The sequence below is a fragment of the Panthera leo genome, chromosome B1 (genome assembly GCF_018350215.1).
Source record: "Panthera leo isolate Ple1 chromosome B1, P.leo_Ple1_pat1.1, whole genome shotgun sequence".
In the NCBI taxonomy this organism is placed as follows: Eukaryota; Metazoa; Chordata; class Mammalia; order Carnivora; family Felidae; genus Panthera; species Panthera leo.
Genome location: NC_056682.1, coordinates 116156687 through 116168860, shown reverse-complemented (window position 1 = coordinate 116168860; position 12174 = coordinate 116156687). Strand labels below are relative to the sequence as shown.

Sequence of the window (12174 nt, the reverse complement as noted above, 5' to 3'; positions counted from 1 at the left end):
TCCCCTCCGGAAGCTTGGGATTCTTTTTCACTTTATCCTTAGACTTTTACAATTTTAGTCCAGTATATCTAGAGTATGGGCATTTGTGCATTTATGTTAGTAAGCAATAGGTGTGGCTTTTAACCTGAAGACTCAAATGTTCCATTAGCAGGAGAATTAACAAGGAAAAGTTTATTTGTTATGTCTTTGTTTTCTCCCTCTACTATATCTTTTAGTTAGAACTCTTAGAGGGCAGGTGACAATTACATCTATTCTTGAGATCAACTTTCTGTTTTATTTACTATGAGTCTGGCCGTTAGTCCTATCTCTTCTACTATTTAATTTCCAAGGTCTTTGCTCTGTTCTCTAGTTGTTCTTTAATAGATCCTTTTCTTTTGATTATGGATACATTATTCTTTTGAATCTCTCTGAAGATAGTTATTAGAATTCTGTTAATAATTAAGAGGAAAAGAAGGGTGTTATCTTTATTTTCTCTGGGGTGTCTCTGTTTTTTTTTTTTTTATTTGCTTTTTTTTCCCCCACTTCCCTTGGCTTTCTTTCTCGCAGACTATTTTTTCCTCAAATGTCTGGTAATCCTTAGTTGCCAGCCATACTTTAAAACAAAGCAATAAACTGACATTCTTCATAAAGTATGTAAAAAAAGAAATAATAAAAGTTGCTATTTATAAGGAATGCTTATTTGAGACTCAGTAGGTTAAGCATCTGACTCTTGATTTTGGCTTAGGTCATGATCTCAAGGTCATCCCCAAGCCCTGACTCTGAGCTGAGTGTGGAGCCTGCTTAAGATTTTCTCTCTCCCTCTTCTTCTGCCCTTCCCCTGCTTGCTCCTGTGCTCTCTCTCAAAAAAACAAAAAACAAACAAAAAAAACAAAAAAAACACTTATTTAAACGATTTCTCTTTATCAAGCAGTTTCCCCCATATTAAAGTGCCACAACAGCTACTCAAGCAAATAGGAAATGTGTGAAACAAAAACAATTTGAAAGTAACAAGAGTTTTCCTAAACAGCCTCAAAAAAGAAACTAACTTTGTAAAGGAAAAGATTCTGAACTTTAAAACAACTATAGTGACACTGGTAAATATGTGCATGTGAAAGAATGCAGACCTGTCTCATTTTAAAAATAAAGAAAAATTTTCCTTGACATTGACTAACAAATAAAAGATAGGAACTTAATTTTCCAAACTCATTTGACTCTATAAGTCATGTTTACCATAGTAATCTGTCTTGTCCTCGTTCTCCTTTTCTCTAACATGCACACACATAATGCACAAAATCTTAAAAGCTGATGCCATATTCAGCTGTGACACTAGAGGACCTCAGCTGCACACTACTTCAATATAGATGCCTTCCTTAAGAAATTAAAACCAAACCTTTAAAGTGATTTTTCCATTATACCAGTTCTCAAACAGCTGAACAGAGAAGACTACATGTTCTATTTTGACAACTTGTTTTTGCTGATTATAAAATATAATTGGAAAATATTTCCATGTCAAAAAGCACATTCATGCTATTATAGAGTTGATGAGCATATATGCTGAAATAATTTTTAAATATTCAAACATATAAAACTGAAGCTCATGACATACCTTTCCTTAGCTATTACTTGAGAGTATTATAGCTAATGGACTCAGTACTCTTCTAAATCACAGTAAATCAGATTTGGTTTTCTGCCCTATTGTAGGATTTAATTTTTAAATTTATTTTAAAATACAAGTATAAAGGAGAAGAAAAAGATAGTGTTATTTTCTATAATGAGACAACAGAATCAGTATTTGTGAAATTCTGTATATTTACTTGTTTTTAAAGCTATATTCTCTAATACTGCCAATAATTTAGATGATGAAGTCTTCTAAAATAATTATTTTGAAGTAGCTAATGCAATTATAATGCAACAGCAAAATAAAAAGTCATATGTATAGTAATAGCATGTCACAGTTAACTGAAAATGGGCTCCAGAAGGAGTTAAGATTAAGAGAGTGGGATTCTCTCTCTGTCTCTCTGTCACACACACACACACACACACACACACACACACACACACACAGATGTTGGCAGGGGATAAAAGGACTTCATCCTTTACAGTTCCCAAGTCAGAATCTTGTTAATAAAGAAATCCATCACTAATCTAGAAAATGTAAATCAAACTTCAAATTATAAAAGATCCTCTTCCTTTTGAAATTTTCAGTTACTACTGCTAATTCCAGAGATTAGAAGAGTAGCATTTACTTTGTTACCATTATCCTTGACACTCTGAGAAGTTTAATGAGCATAAGAATCTTTGGTGATTATAAAAACATAGATATGGCCAAAAAGGTAGCTTTCAAAATAATGATTAATAGTTTTTAATAAAGCAAAGTGACATTTTAAAATACTTTCATTTATATTTAAATGCATCAATTAAGGGGCGCCTGGGTGGCGCAGTCGGTTAAGCGTCCGACTTCAGCCAGGTCACGATCTCGCGGTCCGTGAGTTCGAGCCCCGCGTCAGGCTCTGGGCTGATGGCTCGGAGCCTGGAGCCTGTTTCCGATTCTGTGTCTCCCTCTCTCTCTGCCCCTCCCCCGTTCATGCTCTGTCTCTCTCTGTCCCAAAAATAAATAAAAAACGTTGAAAAAAAAATTAAAAAAAAAAATAAATGCATCAATTAAGTGGCCATTAGCTGCTTGGTACTGTTTTTTTTTTTTTTTTATACCACTGTGTTTTTAGGTTCCATGGATCTCAAGAGAAAGAACTGATCTCTACAATCAAGAAACCTGCAGTATAGCTGTAAAGACAGATTTATAAACTAATAATTTTAATACAATTGAATTCACAGCATTTCATTACAACTATAATTCAATTAAGTTAGCAGATGAGAGTCATCCTTTTCTTCTGTCTTATAAGAGAAAGAAAACATGAACGTCTATTTATTACATTGGTGAGACCAAAGCAGGTCTACAAAAATAAATCTTGAGAAAGTAAGATTAAAATTTAAAAAGAAAAAAAAAGTCACTACCACCATCACCATCACAAGCAATAACAACTGACAATAACTTCTAGGCATGAGTCAACTTGGTTGTGTCTGAATTGCGAACATGGCTTAATGAATTCCAAAACTACTAGGTTAGTACAATACTAAGTATACTTGTTTATCCCTTTCCAGATGTATTTCAAAGGAAGTTTACACTGTTTTTCTGATTCAATCATCCCTAAATTATTTATAGCTGTTTAGCTTACCAGATTAAAACATACTGAGGCCAAGATCATGGGTTTAATATCTATAAGGATTGGCTTGCTTCACATGTACATAGCCACAGATTTTCATCCAATTCCAGCCAATATTGCCAAATACAGATTGTTTGTCGCAATGAGACATTGTTCAACCTCTATTTACTTAAAACATTCTGATTTTCAACCACAATTTCCTATACTTCTCTGAGGACCTGCGCTTTAATCTCATTAAGTCCTTGAGACCCTTGTTTTCTAAGCCTCCTGTTATCTCAACCAGCCCTGTTTTGACATCCTTCTTTTATTCTAGATCTATTCTGTCACTTCAACTCTTTTGGGGGGTGGGGGATAGAATTCTTCATGGCTTCTCATCTGATGGCTCTACCCCTGGGAGAATTGGACTTCTCTGTATTCTGACAGTACATAGTTGAAGAGCTTACTAATTCTATGGTAATAATTTCTATATAGGTTTGTCTCTCTCACTGTACCCTGAGGCAGGTACTAGCTTATTCAACTTGCAATCCCTATATCTATCACAGTAACTATAAGGTAGGTGTTCAATAAATATATTCAATGACATCCATGATGGTGCAAGAGGGTGCAGATAACAAGATTAAATTCTTAATTAATTAATTAATTAATTAACCATTAATTAAATAACAGCTCAAAAAAGTATATTACACTCGCAATGGATCAACAGTGTCAATCTCATTTATAAGAAGTAGATTTCTCATAAGCTGACTTAAGAGGGTTTTTTTTGAAAGAAAGAAAACCCTGCCATTTGCAACAATATGGATAAATCTGGAGGACATTATGCTAAGTGAAATAAGCTGGCCACAGAAGGACAAATACTGCCTGATCCCACTTATGTAAAGTATAAAAAATAGTCAAATTTATAGAAGCAGAGAATGGAACAATGGTTACAAGGGACTGGGGAAGAGAAGAAAATGGTTACCAGGGACTGGGGAGAGAGGAAAATCAATTGATTTAAAGTTTCAGTTGTGCAAGATAAGTTCCATGCCAAAGAGATCTGCCATACAACATAATGCCTGTAGTTAACAATACTGTATTGCCCACTTAAAATTTTATTAGTAGGGTAGATCTCATTATAAGTGTTCTTATCACACACAAAAATAAAAAGGACACAAGGAAACTTTTAGCAGTGATGAGTATATCTATTACCTTGATTGCAGTGATGGTTTCACAAGTGCATTCATAAAGTCAAACTCAAATATGTACATTTCAGTCTTCTTGGGTATCAATTATACCTCAATAAAGGTGTTAAAAAAGAAAATAAAATAAGGACACATTCCTATCAGCTTCAAACCATCAGTTCCTTTTTGGTATTTGTAATGTTTCCAACAAGCGATGTTATTCAGATTGCAAGAAATAGAGGCCAAGAAAGAAAGTGAGAGGTCAGGGTTGCTGGGATAGATTTGGAAGTCATTCATAATAGGTGGTAACTAAAACCACACATGCTATTTCCTCTGATCCATAATCCATGATATTTCTAAGGGCCACTCCACAAGCCAAAATACCCATACTGTCAGCAAACCAAGGGAGGAAACACACTTCTGGATTCTATGAGTTCAAGATGTTCTTTCACCTTATAAAACCTGATCACTCCCACAGAAATTTTCCTTTTGGTCTAAAACATTTCTTACTTGGTATCAGCCTGAAGTGAAATGTTAAGGGAGAATAAACACAAATGAAAATTAGTTAGCTACTGTGTGATTTAAGAAATGAAGAGGAATGATATCATACTAATGACTAATGTTCAGAAAATAATACAACTGTGTACTCCTGTTATCTTCAGCCTAAAGTCTCTTTCTGTAACTCCAAGAAAAAAGAACTCAAGTAGTATATAATTTTTCAATGGTTCACTGGTTTATAATTCTAGAATTTGGAGAGGGTCATTTTCAGTGGGGAGTTAATGTCCTTGAGGCTTTTACAATTTGCCACTTGTCACTAAATTTTAACATTGCTAAAAATGCCACACTATTTAACAGAGCATATTTTTTCTAAAGAAAAAAAAGTTTTAGAATTCAGAAAGGAAATAACTTACTTCACAATGGGTACACATTTTAGCCTGAAAGGTCACCCATCCATGCTAAATTTAATAGTTCATTTGCCTCAGATTCAGATGTTTTGAAACTAACACTGCATTGATTAACTGCTTACCTAAAGATTATTTTGTAATAGGTCTAGAAATAAATCAGCCCATCTGTTCCTAAGTTGTAATGTTGGGCATATTTTACAATTTAGTTCTCACTCAAAGAAGAAAAAAAGTTGAAAGCTATAAATCTGGAATGTGACTAGTTCTCAATAGGATACAAAAATTGGGAAATTAATTTTCCGACTTGAATACTAGATAACTTTCCTTTCTCATCAGAAACTTAATTTGATAAGATCAAAATACATATGGAAAGCATATCTCATGGTTTGAGGTTCAGATATAAAGCCAGGAGACTCTGTCACTGATTTGCTTTGCTTGGAGAATGTTCCAATTTCATCCTGCCTCAGTCTGCAAATGTATAAAGTGGGAAATGTAACACCAACAAGGGCTGAATGGAGATCAATGAGCTATTGGTCCTGCACAGAATGCGGGCCAATTGTAAAAACAGAAGAAAACAAACAAAAAGCCTAAGTCCCTCTCAAAAAAATCAGGATCTCTATAACAAATTTTATAATACTATTTTGTTTATCTATCTATCTATCTATCTATCTATCTATCTATCTATCTATCGTCTATCCATATTACCTAAATTAACAAAAACTGCAAACTGGGCTCTCCAACTATTTGCATGACACAATAAAATCAGCAAAATGTTTTTTTTAAATTTCTCTGTGACAAAAAAAAGTCAACATTTGATAAGCAAGATTGGAGGATCCTGGGGTTGGCTGGTTATTTCTGCAACATCAATGTTTTCTTCTCCCAAGCAGCTCTACTATCCTAGCATAGGCACTCCAAAAACATTTCTTTCACCATAGTTACTGATATTGACAGTGCAAACATACTGGGTAATAAATCTCACTTACCATGCCCTGGCAGCATTTGCGACTACATAAAGTTGTAACTTTGCTCTAAGACAGAACCTATGGTGGCTCATGGTCACTTGGATCTGTACCCTAGCTCATTTTTAAAGTTGTTTTTGTTTAATTACACTTAAATTTATTTGATATTACTGTGTGAAAAAAATGAAAAAAAATTCTATTACTGTTCAGAATTTTGATTTGAGACCAATTCACATTTTTTTTTTAAAGTGGACCAACATTTTCTTTTTAGGCAGTCTGCCACCCTACCCCCAGCCCATCACAACAAACAAGTAAACTGTAGAGGGTCTGCATTTTATGCATTTGTTTAGTTCAGTGCCTGCAAGATAGCATAGTGCAAACAAAAGTTTGTCAAACTGAAATGTTCAGTTCAATGATGTGTAGGCTTATCTTAAGCAAATTTTAAGAGATTCAATTGATGAAAATTTCCTATTCAGAGTTTCTATTCCTTTTATCAGAACTGTGGTGATACAGTGATGATATTTTGATCAAAGAACCCAAAAGTACTCACCTTTATTCTTAACTACTTGTAGCGACCTTGCAAAGTTCTTATGCTACATTCATAAAGAAGACATAACAAGTCAAGGTAACATTAATAGTTGGGCCTTTGCCTCCAAACCTAATATAGAACTCTAGGGAGCTTTGTCTACCTAATAGTTCCTTTTTCCTAAGCCAGGTCACCTGAATGAATCAGTTCTATATCTCCCAAACTTCAACTAGAGTCACAGATCTTAACACTATGATATAAGGAAGATCAGACACAGCAAGCTGTTGAAAAGACATATACATATCCATAGTATCCCATAATGATACCAGAATGCTGTTAAAAAGGTAATGGACGGGGCGCCTGGGTGGCTCAGTTGGTTGGGCGGCCGACTTCGGCTCAGGTCATGATCTCGCTGTCCGTGAGTTCGAGCCCCGCGTCGGGCTCTGTGCTGACCGCGCAGAGCCTGGAGCCTGTTTCGGATTCTGTGTCTCCCTCTCTCTCTGACCCTCCCCCGTTCATGCTCTGTCTCTCTCTGTCTCAAAAATAAATAAACGTTAAAAAAAAAAAAAAAAAAGGTAATGGACAATTGTATTTTACTAAGTCATGATAAAGTATTATATAATGAATAATATTTATTTATTTATTCATTCATTCATTCAAATTTAAGTTTGTTAACATTCATTCATTCATTTAAATTTAAGCTAGTTAACATACAGTATAGTATTGGTTTCAATGAGTAATAATATTAGTTGATATAGTCTAAGTGGGGCCCCACTCCCTCCCCCAAAATGTCCATATCCTAATTCCCAGAATCTATGAATATTACCTTATTTGGAAAAAGAGTCTTTGCATATGATCAGCATGGGTTATCCAGATGGGCACAAAATCCAATGTCAAGTGTTCTTATAAGAGAGAGACACACAGAGGAGAAGGAGATACGAAGATGAAGACAGAGACTGGAGTGATGTGGTCACAAGCCAAGGAAGACAAGGAAAGCTGAGAGCCACCAGAAGTTGGAAAAGGCAAAGAAGGATTCTTCTCAGGAGGCCCTGAAGAGAGTTGGCCCTGTTAGCACCTTGATTTCTGACTTCTGGGCTCCAGAACTGTGAGAGAATAAATTTCCGTTGTTTTAAGCCATTCAATTTGTGATAACTTCTTACAACATCCATAGGAAACTAGTATAGCTGGTTATAAAGATGCACATGACATAAAGGTGACTTGTTTTTGTCCATCATGAAATGATTATAACTGAGCAATTCTCCTTCATACTTTTCTTTAAGTGATCTTTATTTCAATTATATAAAATAAAATACACTCATTTTAAATGCACTGTTAGAACAATTTTGACAAATGTATATACGACTGCAAGTACTGCCACAGTCAAGAACAGAGAACTTCCATCACCTTGAAAGGATTCTATTGTTCCTCTTCCCAGACAATCTCCATATCCTACCCCTGGCTCAAAGCAACCACTGGTCTGTTTTCTATCACTCTAGATTATTTTTGCCTTCTCAAGAGTTTCAAATAAATGGAACACTACAGAATTATTTTGTGCTAGATTTTTTTACTCAGCATGATGTTCTTAAGATTCATCCATGTTGTTGCCTGCATTACTAGTTCATTTTTTTTAATTGCTGAGTAGTATTTCACTAACTTGTTTATACAGTCATCTGTTGAAGGACATTTTCTCCTTTAAACTTTTAATAGCTAAGCACAATACTGTATTTTTCCAGGAAAGCTGTGGATACATTTACAATAAAATTCCACAAGGAAATAAAGAATAATACAGAGTCCCAGATTTTGAGGAGCCTCATATTCTTAAAACTGTCATTATGGGATAACAATTGAAAATTTGTGGCATAAACTAAAAAGGAAGCACATTAGGAAGCACATGCAAATTAGGATTTTTTTTGGTCTAAAACGTGGCAGATTTGGGAAAGTTTAGTCAATATCATGATGATTTTGAAGCACTTATCTGCATTTTGACACTGATGTAAATGCTGTATAAAACAAACAGATATGAACGTTTCTTATATGTCCTATCACCTAAGACAGATGACACCAACAACTGACAAAATGTCTAGCTAATGAATAAACTAACAATATGAACAGAGAAAGTACAGGTAGCATATGGACAGTTGTAGTATGCATTGACCAGAATCAGACTGCTTGCAGAAGAGAGCTAAGACTTTCGCTGACTTAGATGACTAGAGCAGAGAAAACCACATTTTCTCTTTTCTAGGTAATCTGGGAGGAATTTGTAAGTAGGATATCAGTCATTCTTCATACGACCACTCCTTTTTCATCTTAAGTCACTGTCTGAAATAGCGAGCTATATTTACGACTTGTCACCTTACAGAGCCCCATTACTACCCACCAAAACGGTTTCATAAAGAAAAATAGAGAAAACAATCTCATTTGCTCTCTGACAGATGTTTTTATTACTTAGCTCTCTTCAAGTTCATCTCCTTCACCTCTCCTCTCATGGACCCTATGCTTGCATATCGATGACTTTTTGCACATGTTGTTTTCTCTGCCCCTCTACCTGATCCACTTGGAGGATACCTATACATTCTTTAAAATTCAACACAAACATTATATCTCTAGTAAAACTTTTTTGGATTCTCCTGGCTGTGAGGTACTCTGTCTCCAAGATAACCTGCATATTCTTCTGGTACATACTTATAAAAAATGCTATATTGTAATTGCTTATAACTCTGCTCACTAGTCAGCAATGTCTCTAAAGACTAGGACTTTATATTTTCATCTTCAGACTCACTAGCACCTAGCTCAGTGTCTGAAACCTATATGTACTTAATGAAGAAGTATGGAATAAACATTGCATAGGTTAATCACCACATATAAAAATTGATCATCATAGAAAGGCTATAACTATTCCACAGGCAATGCTTATTGGTAATAATATTCGATAATCATTTAGTATATTATACTCATAATAATAACACTATTACCACTACAGCCACTAATAGGAAACACTTAGGAAACTCATACCCTATCAAGTACTGTTATAGGTAATTCACATCTGTTGGTTCACTATCTTAGAAGGTGATAAGACTGAAGCACAGAGGGGTTAAATAACTTACCCAAGTGAGTAAATGGTGGAGTTGAGATTCAAACCCAGCAGGTTGGTCTTATAGTCCATGTCCTTAATCACTACATTCTATTGCCTCTCAATGTTTAACAGCATGGATAGCGAAGTCCAATGAGAGGTTTTGAGCTATGGCTATACCACTTTGACAGGTGTGGTAAAGTAACTGCTCTAAGCATCAGTTACTATACCTTAAAAATATAGTAGACATTTATTGTTTCTCTCCCTGGCATCTTCAATTCTAGGAAGACTGAGAGATATAAGGAAGCTGGAGAAGAAATGCTGGAAGCTAGCAGAGGTTAGTTCAAGAGGTTGAGGGAAAGAAGCCATCTCCATAACATAAAAGTACAAGGTAAAGCAGCAAGTGCTGATGTAGAAGGTGCAGCAAGTTCTCCAGAAGACCTAGCTAGATAATTAATGAAGATGTCTACACTAAATAATTAATTTTCAATGTAGGTTAAATAGCCTTATAAGACATCTTCATTAGATGACATTTTAAGACTTTCATAGCTAGATAGTAAAAGTCAATGCCTGGCTTCAAAGCTCCAAAGGACAGGCTGACTCTCTTGTTAGGGGCTAATGCAACTGTTGACTCTAAGTTGAAGCTAATGTTCATTTACCATCCTGAAAATCCTGGGACCCTTAAGAATTATGCTAAATCTACTCTGCCTGAGTTCTACAAATGGAACAAGAAAGACCGGATGACAGCATATCTATTTACAACATAGTTTACTGAACAGTTAAGCCCACTGTTGAGACTTAATGCACAGAAAAAGATTCCTTTCAAAATATTACTGCTTATTGACATTGAACCTGGTCATTCAATGACCAGGCTCTGATGGAGAGCTCTGATGGAGATGAACAATGAAATTTACGTTGTTTTCATGCCTGCTAACACAACATCCATTCTTCAGCCCATGGATCAAGGAGTATTTTCAACTTTAAGTCTTATTACTTAAGAAATAAGGGTGCCTGGGTGGCTCATCAGTTAAGCAGCCGACTTCGGCCCAGGTCATCAACTCACGGTTTGTGGGTTCAAGCCCCACTTCGGGCTCTATGCTGACAGCTTAGAGCCTGGAGCCTGCTTCAGATTCTGTGTGTCTCTCTCTCTGCCCCTCCCCTGCTCATGCTCTGTCTCTTTCTGTCTCTCAAAAATAAATAAAAATGTTTAAAAAAATAAAAAATAAATAGATTTTGTAAGGCTATAGCTGCTGTAGATAGTGATGCTTCTGATGGATCTGGACAAAACAAATTAAAACTTTTGGAATGGATTAATCTTTTTAGATGCCATTTAAGAACATTAGTGATTCATAGAAAGAAGTCAAAATATCAACATGAACAGGAGTTTGGAAGAAGTTAATGCCAGACCTCATGGATGGCTTTGGGGGTTCAAGACTTCAATGGAAGAAGTAAATGCAGATGTGGTAGAAATAGTAAGAGAACTAGAATTAGAAGTGGAGCTTAAAGATGTGAATTGCTGCAATTTCATGACAAAACACATGGAAGAGGAGTTGCTTCTTATGGACAAGCAAAAGAAAAAAAAAAAAAAACTCCTGGTGAAAATGCTGTAAAGATTATTGAAATGACAACAAAGCATTTAGAATATTACATAAACTTAGTTGTAAAAGCACAGGCAGAGCTGGACAGGATTGACTCCAATTCTGAAAGAAGTTCTACTGTGTGTAAAGTGCTACTAAACAGCATTGCATGCTACAGAGAACTTGTCAATGAAAGAGAGACAATCAATGTGGCAAATGTCATTGTTGCTTTATTTAAAGAAATTGCCACAACCACTCCAACCTTCAGTAACCACCAACCACCCTGATTGGTCACTAGCCAACAACATTGAAGCAAGACCTACCCACCAACAAAAAAATTATAACTTGCTGAAAGTTCAGATAATGGTTAGCATTTTTTAGCAATGGTGTTTTAAAATTTTTTTAATGTTTTATTTATTTCCGAGATAGAGACAGAGTATGAGTGGGGAAGTGTGAGTGAGAGAGAGAGGGAGACACAGAATCTGAAGCAGTCTCCAGGCTCTGAGCTGTCAGCACAGAACCTGATGTAGGGCTCAAAACCACAAACTGGTGAGATGATGCCCTATGTTGAACTCAGATGTTTAACCAGCTGAGCTACCCAGGCACCTCAGCAATGGTGTTTTTAAAATAAGGTTTGCATATTGTTTTTTTGGACAGAATGCTATTGCACACTTTACTGACTACAGTATAGGGTAACCATAATTTTTATATGCACTGGGAAACCAGAACATTATTTGACTCATTTTACTGAGGTGGTCTGAAACCAAACCCGCAATATCTCTG

General features: G+C 35.6%; 1 protein-coding gene across 4 annotated transcripts in view; it reads right to left on the bottom strand.

Moving 5' to 3' along the window:
- The window catches only part of TBCK (TBC1 domain containing kinase), a 225809-nt gene that overhangs the window by 163120 nt on the left and 50515 nt on the right, over positions 1-12174 (bottom strand). Inside the window, exon 1 of one of the 4 annotated variants that reach the window (XM_042935750.1) lies at positions 4386-4464. The exons of the other annotated variants lie outside the window; for them this stretch is intronic. Coding sequence (XP_042791684.1) covers positions 4386-4444 — 59 coding nt within the window. The 5' untranslated portion in view covers positions 4445-4464. Of the gene's footprint in view, positions 1-4385; positions 4465-12174 lie in introns of those variants that run through there. 4 annotated transcript variants of the gene reach the window in all.